The sequence below is a fragment of the Oncorhynchus tshawytscha genome, linkage group LG08 (assembly GCF_018296145.1).
Source record: "Oncorhynchus tshawytscha isolate Ot180627B linkage group LG08, Otsh_v2.0, whole genome shotgun sequence".
NCBI classification, from domain to species: domain Eukaryota; kingdom Metazoa; phylum Chordata; class Actinopteri; order Salmoniformes; family Salmonidae; genus Oncorhynchus; species Oncorhynchus tshawytscha.
Window position 1 is genome coordinate 86,606,235 of NC_056436.1, and position 14,451 is coordinate 86,620,685.

At 44.9% G+C, this 14,451-nt stretch overlaps 1 protein-coding gene across 6 annotated transcripts in view; it reads right to left on the reverse strand.

Annotated features, from left to right (window-relative positions):
- Window positions 1-14,451, reverse strand: part of ctnna1 (catenin (cadherin-associated protein), alpha 1) — a 226,794-nt gene that overhangs the window by 26,681 nt on the left and 185,662 nt on the right. For all 6 annotated transcript variants that reach the window (XM_042326140.1, XM_042326139.1, XM_042326141.1 and 3 more), the window contains one exon: window positions 2,469-2,574. In XM_042326140.1, the coding sequence (XP_042182074.1) occupies window positions 2,469-2,574 (106 nt within the window). The remainder of the gene's footprint in view (window positions 1-2,468; window positions 2,575-14,451) is intronic.

The window sequence follows — 14,451 nt, forward strand, 5'->3', positions numbered from 1 at the left end:
CAGCACAAAAAAAGCCTGGGCATGGTGTCCCTGTGTTGCCCAGGCAACAGGGCCCTCCCCCCCTCTCAGCCTCCCTGGCCTGATCCAAAGCAATCGTGTTGAAGAAGTGAAAGCAGTCTCTTACTCTAGTCCTATATTATTATTTATGCATGTCATTACAATGATGACGATAAGAACGAAAACGCATTTCAACTAACTGTTGATAGCGAGGAAGAAATGAAGCAACACTGGGATACTAGAGAGCGAGAGAAAGGCAGTAATACCCACATCACACAACATTAGGTGATATATCAAAACGGAATGCCACACTACTAATTATAAAAATGTGAAATAGGCCCTATTATATTAAAACATTTACATCTACATCATTTACATCTTACCAGCCTATAATTTTAACTTAGGCCGCACGTTCTCTCTCCCAACGTCATGGTTTGAACGAGGTGCACTCTTATCCCAGCACATTATAATACAGTTCACACACATCGAAAAAAAGATGACTGTAGCTTGTTCAATGTATTTACCCAGGAGAGTAGACATCTACAGCCCTTTGTGGTTTCCCTGACATGTGTAAAATGCAGTAGCCTATCATATTGGATAACGGAACAATCATTTTGGGCTTGAACCTCGAAATGTATTTGCAGGGCTCATCTGGTTTAGGTTTCCACGGAGATCAAAGCTCTAATCAAATCGAGACATGATTTAGAATGACACTTCATGTTTTTGGGAAAAAGTGATTTATTCTCGGGATGGAACATTTGGAAGATACTGGAGAAATGTTAAACCCTCTGTGTTATATACTGTCTGGGATGGAGAGGGCTGTGTGTTATATACTGTCTGGGATAGAGAGGGCCGTGTGTTATATACTGTCTGGGATAGAGAGGGCTGTGTGTTATATACTGTCTGGGATAGAGAGGGCTGTGTGTTATATACTGTCTGGGATAGAGAGGGCTGTGTGTTATATACTGTCTGGGATAGAGAGGGCTGTGTGTTATATACTGTCTGGGATAGAGAGGGCTGTGTGTTATATACTGTCTGGGATGGAGAGGGCTGTGTGTTATATACTGTCTGGGATAGAGAGGGCTGTGTGTTATATACTGTCTGGGATGGAGAGGGCTGTGTGTTATATACTGTCTGGGATAGAGAGGGCTGTGTGTTATATACTGTCTGGGATAGAGAGGGCTGTGTGTTATATACTGTCTGGGATAGAGAGGGCTGTGTGTTATATACTGTCTGGGATAGAGAGGGCTGTGTGTTATATACTGTCTGGGATGGAGAGGGCTGTGTGTTATATACTGTCTGGGATAGAGAGGGCTGTGTGTTATACACTGTCTGGGATAGAGAGGGCTGTGTGTTATATACTGTCTGGGATAGAGAGGGCTGTGTGTTATATACTGTCTGGGATGGAGAGGGCTGTGTGTTATATACTGTCTGGGATAGAGAGGGCTGTGTGTTATATACTGTCTGGGATGGAGAGGGCTGTGTGTTATATACTGTCTGGGATAGAGAGGGCTGTGTGTTATATACTGTCTGGGATGGAGAGGGCTGTGTGTTATATACTGTCTGGGATAGAGAGGGCTGTGTGTTATACACTGTCTGGGATAGAGAGGGCTGTGTGTTATATACTGTCTGGGATAGAGAGGGCTGTGTGTTATATACTGTCTGGGATGGAGAGGGCTGTGTGTTATATACTGTCTGGGATAGAGAGGGCTGTGTGTTATATACTGTCTGGGATGGAGAGGGCTGTGTGTTATATACTGTCTGGGATAGAGAGGGCTGTGTGTTATATACTGTCTGGGATGGAGAGGGCTGTGTGTTATATACTGTCTGGGATAGAGAGGGCTGTGTGTTATATACTGTCTGGGATAGAGAGGGCCGTGTGTTATATACTGTCTGGGATAGAGAGGGCCGTGTGTTATATACTGTCTGGGATAGAGAGGGCCGTGTGTTATATACTGTCTGGGATAGAGAGGGCCGTGTGTTATATACTGTCTGGGATAGAGAGGGCCGTGTGTTATACACTGTCTGGGATAGAGAGGGCCGTGTGTTATATACTGTCTGGGATGGAGAGGGCTGTGTGTTATACACTGTCTGGGATAGAGAGGGCCGTGTGTTATATACTGTCTGGGATAGAGAGGGCTGTGTGTTATACACTGTCTGGGATAGAGAGGGCTGTGTGTTATACACTGTCTGGGATAGAGAGGGCTGTGTGTTATATACTGTCGGGGATAGAGGAGAGGGGGATAGAGGAGAGGGGGATAGATAGAGGGGGATAGAGGGGGGGGATAGAGGAGACATGGGGTGGTGGAGACATGGGGTGGTGGAGACATGGGGTGGTGGAGAGGGGGATGGAGGAGAGGGAGATGGAGGAGAGGGGATACAGAAGACATGGGGAAGAGAAGCAAGACAGGAGGATAGAAAGAGATTGAGAGAGTGCTCGATGGTGAGACATGGATCAGTGTGTAATCTACCTGGTCTGCGATGGTGCGGCCCAGTTTATCCATCCTGGATCCAGCCTCAGCAATCTTCTTAGCGGCACTGATGACATCAGAGGTATTCTTCAATGGACCTTTACCCCTGGGAACACAGGACACACACACACACACATCAGTCTGCTGTTCACACACACACACCTCTCCAATGGACCTTTACCCCTGGGAACACAGGACGGACACACAGTCTGCTGTTCATACACACCAGTGGCGCTCGTGCCGTTAAGACGAGGGAGGGTGATTCGATTTTTAATGAGCATGGCCGTATTCCTGTTACAGCATGTGTCTGTCATTCATATGACTGTCATTCATATTCCATTCACCCAGTTCAATGTAACATTGATAGGTTTAGGCTACTACATGATATTCTAATTGTCCCTATACCCATCATGAGGTTGCTACAAACTAGACTAAGATTGAAAGAAAGTTTACCACGTAGGTGCACTCAGGTTGAGAGAAATGTTAGCATTTTAATTTTATTTCACCTTTATTTAACCAGGTAGACTAGTTGAGAACACCTTTATTTAACCAGGTAGACTAGTTGCGAACAAGTTCTCATTTACAACTGTGACCTGGCCAAGATAAAGTAAAGCAGTGCGACACAAACAACAGAGTTACACATGGAATAAACATAGTTAATAACATAATAGAAAAGTCTATACACAGTGTGTGCAAATGACGTGAGGTGGTAAGGCAATAAATAGGCCATAGTAGCGAAGTAATTATAATTTAGCAGATTAACACTGGAGTGATAGATGTGCAGATGATGTGCAAGTAAAAAATACTGGAAATAGTTTTGTGCAAAAGAGCAGCAAAGTAAATAAAACAATATGGGGATGAGGTAGATTGGATGGGCTATTTACAGATGGGCTATTTAGAGATGGGCTATTTAGAGATGGGGCTGCGTACAGCTGCAGCGATCGGTAAGCAGCACAGATAGCTGATGCTTAAAGTAATCAAGGGGACAGTGACACATTCGATCCCGCCTATACACACTGTATTTGCCTGTATCTAGCTAATCTAGAGTGTAATCATTACCCTAATAGTTTCAGAGTTTCTATTATTGGACAAATTCAGGAAGGATTATCACCGTTTTGTTCCATTTGCTTCCGGTTAATAAACATTTTTCAACAGAATCAGTAGAATGAATTAGAGGTTGTATATTATAGACGTCGACCGATTATGATTTTTCAACGCCGATACCGATTATTGGAGGACCCAAAAAAAGCCGATACCGATTAAATCGGACAATTTAAAAAAACGTTTTTGGGGTTTTGTAATAATGACAATTACAACAATACTGAATGAACACTTATTTTAACTTAATATAATACATCAATAAAATCAATTTAGCCTCAAATAAATAATGAAACATGTTCAATTTGGTTTAAATAATACAAAAACAAAGTGTTGAAGTAAAAGTGCAATATGTGCCATGTAAGAAAGCTAACGTTTCAGTTCCTTGCTCAGAACATGAGAACGTATGAAAGCTGGTGGTTCCTTTTAACATGAGTCTTCAATATTCCCAGGTAAGAAGTTTTAGGTTGTAGTTATTATAGGAATTATAGGACTATTTCCCTCTATACCATTTGTATTTCATTAATCTTTGACTATTGGATGTTTTTATAGGCACTTTAGTATTGCCAGTGTAACAGTATAGCTTCTGTCCCTCTCCTCGCTCCTCCCTGGGCTCGAACCAGGAACACAACGACAACAGCCACCCTCGAAGCAGCGTTACCCATGCAGAGCAAGGGGAACAACCACTCCAAGTCTCAGAGCGAGCGACGTTTGAAACGCTATTAGCCGCACCCTGCTAACTAGCTACCCATTTCACATCGGTTACACCAGCCTAATCTCAGGAGTTGATAGGCTTGAAGTCATAAACAGTGTTGCGAAGAGTTGCTGGCAAAATGCACGAAAGTGCTGTTTGAATGAATGCTTACGAGCCTGCTGCTGCCTACCACCGCTCAGACCTGCTCTATCAAATCATAGACTTAGTTATAACATATTAACACACAGATATACGAGCCTTAGGTCATTAATATGGCCGAATCCGGAAACTATAATCTCGAAAACAAGACATTTATTCTGTCAGTGAAATACAGAACCGTTCCGTATTTTATCTAACGGGTGACATCCATACGTCTAAATATTCCTGTTACATTGCACAACCTTCAATGTTATGTCATAATTACGTAATTACGTAAAATTCTGGCAAATTAGTTCGCAACGAGCCAGGCGGCCCAAACTGTTGCATATACCCTGACTCTGCGTGCAATTAACGCAAGAGAAGTGACACAATTTCACCTGGTTAATATTGCCTGCTAACCTGGATTTCTTTTAGCTAAATATGCAGGTTTAAAAACATATACACTTCTTTGTATTGATTTTAAGAAACACATTGATGTTTATGGTTAGGTACACATTGGAGCAACGATACGCACCACATCGATTATATGCAACGCAGGACACGCTAGATAAACTAGTAATATCATCAACCATGTGTAGTTATAACTAGTGATTATGATTGATTGATTTTTATAAGATACGTTTAATGCTAGCTAGCAACTTACCTTGGCTTACTGCATTCGCGTAACAGGCAGGCTCCTCGTGGAGTGCAATGAGAGGCAGGTGGTTAGAGCGTTGGACTAGTTAAATGTAAGGTTGCAAGATTGAATCCCCGAGCTGACAAAGTAAAAATCTGTCGTACTGCCCCTGAACGAGGCAGTTAACCCACCGTTCCTAGGCTGTCATTGAAAATAAGAATGTTCTTCACTGATTTGGCCTAGTTAAATAAAGAATTAATAAGGGGGTGAGAACCATGCGCCACCTCGGTTTTGTATTGAAGTTATTGTACCCAGAGGAGGACAGAAGCTAGCTGTCCTCCGGCTACACCTACAGAGTGCTGTGGAGGTAACTGTTGACCTTTATTACAAAACAGTGTGTTTTTACTAATTAGTTGGTGACATTAATATATTTAGTATTATTTTATCTAAAAAGGATAACTAATGTTTCACTATTTTTATGAGGATGGTCCTCCCCTTCCTCCTCTGAGGAGCCTCCACTGACATACACACCTCTTCAACAGACCTTTGCTCCTGGGAACGAATGATCCACAAACACACAGCTCTGCAACAGTCCATCCAGCCTCATCCAATATTCAACAGCCTCTCATCGTGTAGTCTCTGTTTCTGAAGGATAGAGTTTTCTCTCCCTCTCTGACAGATGGTATTGTATATGGGGGGGAGGGGGAGCGTTATGGTACACACACACAGTCCCCCCAGTGACAGTGATTTGATCATTAGAGGTCATGTGTTTTATACCTTCACCCTAAGAAGCCACCACAACACATGGGCAGCTAGCTGCACCAGTCACTCCTCCCCCGTCTACACAGACCAATAGAAAATACCCTAATCTCTGTTCAAATCCCCAAAGGAACCAGTTGCCCTATATCGTGCACTATATAGGAAATGGTACCCAAAAGGCCTTTTGGTCATATGGTAGTACACTATATAGGAAATAGGCCAAAAAGGGCTCTGGTCTGGTAGTACACTACTAAGTACACTACTAATTAGGATTTCAATTGCTCCCACACCTTTATCCTGTTCAGGCTTAACCCACGTAATCCCCCAAAGTAATTATTTATCATGAAAGAGCAATCAAGCAGACTCCAAGAGAGAAAGGTACAAATCTCACCTTTCTAGTAAAAACGTTTCTAAATGTCTGAGGTGTAGTCACTTTGAGGACACAAGCTCAAAGTAGAATTGTGATAAACATTTAATATGATGCATTTCTTATTTCGTCTAAACTATGAATAAAGGCCTGAAATAACTCACTGTAAGACTTCCCCTTCCTTAGAATGGACAAATACATAGTCAGTGTTAGGGTAGCCTAGTGGTTAGAGCGTAGAGGCGGCAGGTAGCCTAGTGGTTAGAGCGTAGAGGCGGCAGGGTAGCCTAGTGTTAGAGCATAGAATCGGCAGGGTAGCCTAGTGGTTAGAGCGTAGAGGCGGCAGGGTAGCCTAGTGGTTAGAGTGTAGAGGTGGCGGTTAGTGGTTAGAGTGTAGAGGTGCCTAGTGGTTAGAGTGTAGAGGCAGGGTAGCCTAGTGGTTAGAGCGTAGGTTGCAAGTTGCAAGTTCAAACCCCGAGCTGACAAGGTACAAATCTGTCGTTCTGCCCCGAACCAGACAGTTAAGCCACCGTTCCTAGGCCGTCATTGAAAATAAGAATTTGTTCTTAACTGACTTGCCTGGTTAAATAAAGGTCAAATAAAATAAAAAAATAAGAGAACACGTGCAAATATTCTCTCTGCCTCAATCGCTGTGAACGTCTCAGAGCTCTAAGCTTGGCTCCTTGAACTCTGTTAGGAACACACCTTTCATCTCATATTAATAATGTCCGTCTATGACAAACAGAACGTTTTTTCCAGTTTTATTTTTAATTTAAAAAAAATCTATTAATTACTTTAGATTGGCTACAAATAGATCTCCGAATGTGCTACAGTGACAAAACCAATCTCTCCTGCTGCGTTTAATCTAAGGATTACAGGCACATATGTGTTGTTTGTGGTTGTGATGTAGGGTTCGGCCAGGACTTGATTGACAGTCAGAAGAGCGAATTAAATGGCAGGAGGGACATCCCAGCTTCAAGTGGTGTCAGATGTCACATCCTGGTTCACAAAGGCACAAGAGACATACTCCGGTGTTCGTGCGAGTCAGGGATACCATTCAATTCATTTCCATTTATAAGCAAAGATGTCAGTCAGAACCGGTACTAGAACCACGCAGGTCCACTAAACATGGAAGAGGTTTTAAAGCTGGATCCCTCACTTTTGGCCTGTTTACTGGTGACCTTTAGCTGCAGACCTAACCTGGCATGACTAAAAGCCTGAGTGAGACGTGAGGGAGGGACTTATATGGTTCCATGATGCCGACGTGACATGTGACCAGGCTGAGCCAATCCAGATGGTCAGTGAACAACAACATCCATTTCTCCCTTCTGCTGTCTGATGGAAAGAGGGCGGGACGGAGAGAAGGGTGGATAGAGAGATGGAGGGAGGAGGGACAGACAGGGTGAGATAGGGAGGAGGGACAGACAGGGTGAGATAGGGGGCAGTGCCAGTCCTGTTCAGCTAATAGCCCTGGCCTAGACATAACCCACTACCAACCCCCTAACACACACAGGCTGCCGCAACATTCCCCCCAACAAACACACACAGGTCACCCCAACAAAACACACAGGTCAACCCAGCCAGCCAGCCAGCCCCAGCCCCCGCCCCAGCCTGCTCCACAGTCCTCTCTCTGCCAGGGACTCCAGTCACAACCTGGATTCAAAGCTGCTCTCTCCAGGCTACAAACCTTCCCGTCCAACTTTCCCACAACAGATGGAATTTTGTTCCGTCTCTCCCGCTTCTTCTTCGCGGTCCCATAATCTCTATGCCACTCCCTTCCATGCGTTTTGTCCGTCTCCCTTCCCCTGCTCTCTCTAACCCTCCCTCTCCTCCCTACCTGTGTGATGTGAACGGAGGAATGGTGTGGGGGATATAAAGGGAGTGAAACAAAGTCCTGGCAGTGGGATGTAGCCAAGCATCACGCTACAGACTGGGCTGGTGGACACTCTCTCTCCTTCCCTCACTCTTGACTGGGGACACACAAGGGACAGGAGAGCCCTGAGAGACTAGAGGGGCTGGAGGCATCGGGATGATAATGTCAACTCCAACTCAACACTGCTAGTGCTGAGCTTAGCCTCGTTTCACTGCAGACGTGCTACCAACGTGGTTGGGATCTACAGTCAAATTTAAGGCTGGCCTACGCTCCAACTCTGTTCGTGCTAGTCTCATTTCACAACAGAGATACTAAACATAGTGGTGGGGTCATAATATGCCAGGAGAGGTTATCAGACGTCCCCCCATCCTAACAGAATCTAAATGTTGTTTTTCATTGGCTAATATAAAAACCATGAATAAATAAGAGGAAGTTTTAGCCAGCTTCACCACGTGTCACCCTGGTACACTGGGCTAGTCGTCACCTCTACCACCATATTCAGACACTGGGCTAGTCGTCACCTCTACCACCATATTCAGACACTGGGCTAGTCGTCACCTCTACCACCATATTCAGACACTGGGCTAGTCGTCACCTCTACCACCATATTCAGACACTGGGCTAGTCGTCACCTCTACCACCATATTCAGACACTGGGCTAGTCACCTGACACTGGGCTAGTCGTCACCTCTACATTCAGACACTGGGCTAGTCGTCACCTCTACATTCAGACACTGGGCTAGTCGTCACCTCTACATTCAGACACTGGGCTAGTCGTCACCTCTACATTCAGACACTGGGCTAGTCGTCACCTCTACATTCAGACACTGGGCTAGTCGTCACCTCTACATTCAGACACTGGGCTAGTCGTCACCTCTACATTCAGACACTGGGCTAGTCGTCACCTCTACATTCAGACACTGGGCTAGTCACACCTAAACACATTCAGACACTGGGCTAGTCGTCACCTCTACATTCAGACACTGGGCTAGTCGTCACCTCTACATTCAGACACTGGGCTAGTCGTCAGAGACACTGGGCTAGTCGTCACCTCTACCACCATATTCAGACACTGGGCTAGTCGTCACCTCTACATTCAGACACTGGGCTAGTCGTCACCTCTACATTCAGACACTGGGCTAGTCAGTCACCTCTACATTCAGACACTGGGCTAGTCGTCACCTCTACCACCATATTCAGACACTGGGCTAGTCATCACCTCTACCACCATATTCAGACACTGGGCTAGTCATCACCTCCACCACCATATTCAGACACTGGGCTAGTCATCACCTCTACCACCATATTCAGACACTGGGCTAGTCGTCACCTCTGCCACCATATTCAGACACTGGGCTAGTCATCACCTCCGCCACCATATTCAGACACTGGGCAGTCATCACCTCTACCACCATATTCAGACACTGGGCTGGTCATCACCTCTACCACCATATTCAGACACTGGGCTAGTCGTCACCTCTACCACCATATTCAGACACTGGGCTAGTCGTCACCTCTACCACCATATTCAGACACTGGGCTAGTCACACCTCTACCACCATATTCAGACACTGGGCTAGTCATCACCTACCACCATATTCAGACACTGGGCTAATCATCACCTCTACCACCATATTCAGACACTGGGCTAGTCGTCACCTCTACCACCATATTCAGACACTGGGCTAGTCATCACCTCTACCACCATATTCAGACACTGGGCTAGTCGTCAACTCTACATTCAGACACTGGGCTAGTCAGTCAAACACCAGGCAGTGTAGAGAGCAGAGTGGGTGGCACCACCAGGCAGTAAGTCAGTCAAATACCAGGTGGTGTAGAGAGAGATAGTATGACAGACAGGTGGGCGGAAAAGCCCAAGTCAATTTCCTCCTCGCTGGTGCTTGCCTGCCCGGACACAAGGTTAAGGACCAATCAATTGGGCGTGGACTGAGTTAGTTCTTGGCTGACCTTCATTCTTTCTGCCACCCCCTGCTGCTGCAGGTTACCATGGTGACATGGGTGTAGGAGCCATAACACCCAACCACTTTCCTAGTCTGAGAAATATTGACATATTTATGAGTGCAGATTAATTCTGACTAGAATTTCTCAGCGAAATCAAAACATTCTCCTGTTTAGATATCTACAAAACATTATTGGTGGGTTTTTGTTGAAATTAAATCCCTTGGGCCTTTCCACTGTAAAGACTAGAACGAGACAGCGCCAAGACCCTAACAGTTGAAATGTAATCTCCATCTTCAAGAAGACCCTTTAATGCCACTTCTTTACATCTCTATCAGAACAGATACATGTTGTGTTTTAAATAACTACATATGCATGTTGTTTATTTTACGACAGGGCTAGCGTAGCAGGGTAGGAGACGTGAGAGCGGCAGCCTCATTTGCATGTATTAGCATGACATTAGCATGAAAAACAATAGGTCTGGGAGGGGAACCGCTGCCTGCCGTTTAGGATCCTTCAGGGGGACGCAGATCAGAAGTGGCAGGTTTGAAGCTGGACGATGCTAAGCATTTGATCAAAGGCTGGCTCATCAGCCTGACCTGAAGAGAGTGGAGGTCTGACACTAACTGGGGAAGGGAAGGCTGGATGGTTTTTAAGGCTGGTTGGAGGAAGAGAGTGGAGGTCTGTCACTAACTGGAGAAGGGAAGGCTGGATGGTTTTTAAGGCTGGTTGGAGGAAGAGAGTGGAGGTCTGTCACTAACTGGAGAAGGGAAGGCTGGATGCTTTTTAAGGCTGGTTGGAGGAAGAGAGTGGAGGTCTGTCACTAACTGGAGAAGGGAAGGCTGGATGGTTTTTAAGGCTGGTTGGAGGAAGAGAGTGGAGGTCTGTCACTAACTGGAGAAGGGAAGGCTGGATGGTTTGTAAGGCTGGTTGGAGGAAGAGAGTGGAGGTCTGTCACTAACTGGAGAAGGGAAGACTGGATGCTTTTTAAGGCTGGTTGGAGGAAGAGAGTGGAGGTCTGTCACTAACTGGAGAAGGGAAGGCTGGATGGTTTGTAAGGCTGGTTGGAGGAAGAGAGTGGAGGTCTGGCACTAACTGGGGAAGGGAAGGCTGGATGGTTTGTAAGGCTGGTTGGAGGAAGAGAGTGGAGGTCTGTCACTAACTGGAGAAGGGAAGGCTGGATGGTTTTAAGGCTGGTTGGAGGAAGAGAGTGGAGAACTGTCACTAGCTGGGGAAGGGAAGGCTGGATGGTTTTTAAGGCTGGTTGGAGGAAGAGAGTGGAGGTCTGTCACTAACTGGAGAAGGGAAGGCTGGATGGTTTGTAAGGCTGGTTGGAGGAAGAGAGTGGAGGTCTGTCACTAACTGGAGAAGGGAAGGCTGGATGGTTTGTAAGGCTGGTTGGAGGAAGAGAGTGGAGGTCTGTCACTAACTGGAGAAGGGAAGGCTGGATGGTTTGTAAGGCTGGTTGGAGGAAGAGAGTGGAGGTCTGTCACTAACTGGAGAAGGGAAGGCTGGATGGTTTGTGGTTGGAGGAAGGCTGGTTGGAGGAAGGCTGGTTGGAGGAAGAGAGTGGAGGTCTGTCACTAACTGGGAAGGGAAGGCTGGATGGTTTGTAAGGCTGGTTGGAGGAAGAGAGTGGAGGTCTGTCACTAACTGGGGAAGGGAAGGCTGGATGGGTCTAAGGCTGGGCTTGGACGGAGGAAGGCCGTCTAAGTGGACTTATACTCCTTTCGGTGTCTCACGCAACTTCATGTTCGGTGTTTATGCTGTTTAGCTAATGACAATGCCTTGGCTTGTGGAGTAAACTCTGTCTTCAAGACTGGTGCTTACAGGGTGACTGCAGTGTTAGATCTGACTGGAGAAACTCCTTTAAAAAGTTGGCATTTGAGAGACAGGCAGGCAGAGAGATTTGCTCTGTCATTATCTCCAGGCACAATGTCTCCTGACGGATTCACTTTAAAATACAAAGAGGACGACCCACACACACACACACACACACACACACACACACACACACACACACACCTCTATACTTGCAGGCAAAAGACCACACAAACACCCCTCCCGACACACACGTTTTACTGAGCAGATGGCCGGCCAGGGCACTCAGGTGATGTGCCATAGAGCCTACGATCTTGTCTGTGTGTCACATTTACTAGAGGACAGCTGCTGGCCTCCCCAGTCCAGACAGAGATCTTACTAATCCGACCTGTTTCAGGGAACTAGGCTTATGTTGCCCGTCACTACTTCACAGCAGAGCCATTTCAACATTTTACTTTTTATAAAAAATACTTTTTTTGGGGGGGCAGAAATACCTTATGGAAAATGTGAACTTCCACGTCCCTTAATAACAAACTTGTATAACATCTGTAAATACGAATACAATTGTTGAAATAACGAGCCCAGTAGGTTTTTAGCCACGGAAACCTACAAGGCACCTTTCCCGTTAGCCATGATTGGCAGAGATCATGGAGTGGGCTGGACATTCCTACAAGGCACCTTTCCCGTTAGCCATGATTGGCAGAGATAATGGAGTGGGCTGGACATTCCCGAGAGAGGAGTTCAGATTGGTCTGCCATGTAGCATGCTTCTTTAACATGATCTGCTAAGTACGTGTGGATAATCCTATCTACCGCAGCTTTTTTTAAGATAATGAAGAACTTGCGCAACTGCAGTTAACCTGTCGGGTACGTCTGGCCACCATCCAGTGAGATTGCAGAGCGCCAAATTCAAATACAGAAATGCTCATTATAAAAATTCAGAAAACAAAACAAAACATATTTTACATAGGTTTAAAGATTAACGTCTTGTTAATCCAACCACAGTGTCAGATTTATAAAATGCTTTTCGGCGAAAGCATACATAGCCCAGAACATACCTAGCCCAGAACATAGCCCAGTTGACAAATGATTACAAACAGTAACCAGCCAAGCAGAAGCGTTACAAAACTCAGAAATAGAGATAAAATTAATCCTTTACCTTCGATGATCTTCATATGGTGGCAATCAGAAGACATTCATTTACTCAAATGTTCCTTTTGTTCGATAAAAGTCTCTTTATATCCAAAAACCTCTGTTTTGTTAGCCCGTTTTCTTCAGTAATCCACAGGCTCAAACTCAGTCAAAACAGGCAGACAAAAAAAAATCTAAATTGTATCTGTAAAGTTCATAGAAACATGTCAAACGATGCTTATATTCAATCCTCAGGTTGTTTTTAGCCTAAATTATCGATAATATTTCAACCGGACAATAACATCGTCAATATAAAAAAAAGCTCTGACACGGTAGGGTCCACTCATTCAGACTGGTCTTACTCCCTCATTTATAAGAATACAAGCCTGAAACCATTTCTAAAGACTGTTGACATATAGTGGAAGGCATAGGAACTGCAAATGGAGTCCTAAGTCAATGGATACTGTAATGGCATTGAATAAAAACTACAAAACCAAAAGAAAAACTACTTCCTGAATGGATTTTTCTCAGGTTTTTGCCTGCTAAATCAGTTCTGTTATACTCACAGACACTATCTCAACAGTTTTGGAAACTTTGTGAGTTTCCAAATGTTTTCTATCCAAATCTACCAGTTATGTGCAAATCATATCTTCTGGGCCCGAGTAGCAGGCCGTTTAATTTGGGCATGCTTTTCAACCACAATTCCGAATGCTGCCCCCTACCCTAGAGAGGTTAACAGCTGCTATCGACAAAGCTCAGTGGGAAAAAGTTGTGATGGACAACTTTTCTGCAGGATGATTGTGCCATGCTGACTCTCTCCGACACTGATAATGAATCAGACAATCCCTGATTTAGGTTTAAAAAAAAAAACATTTTCATTGAAGCAGAGATTGTAGTCTTCTGATGACAACGGTGGGGAAGAAACAAGTGTCGTTGTCAAGGAACAAGTTGACCCAGTTTTGAAAGCAGTGGAATGCCCGGTGGAAGCAGAGAGATTATTGCCAAATCCGGAGAGTCCAAAAAGAGAACGCCGAAAGAAGGCTGTTGTATAAAATGCCCGTCTCCGGATTACATCTTCAAACTAAGGGCAACCATGGCAACCATAACAGAGCGGGAGAAACATTCATCCATGTATACAGTTAAAGAGTCTAGCTACATTTTAAGATATTATACATTTAAAAGCCCACTGTTAGCTAGCTAACTAATGTTAGCTGGCTGGCTTGCTAACATTACGTGTATGATCTGTGTATAGCAAACATTAGCTCTAGAAAGGGGACCCCCCCCGAGTTCCTGAGTTCAACAGAGTTGAATTCAATTTTTCCCTGTCAGATTTCTTTATTTTATGTTTGAGTTCCTAGTTGTTTTGAACGAGGCATTAGAGTTGGGATTATGGTTAATTGTTTAGCTAGCGAAAGACTCCACTATGCAAGTAAACAATTCACTGTACCGTTTACATATTCTGTATCCTGTGCATCTGACGAATAAACATACGATTGTATTTGATATAGTG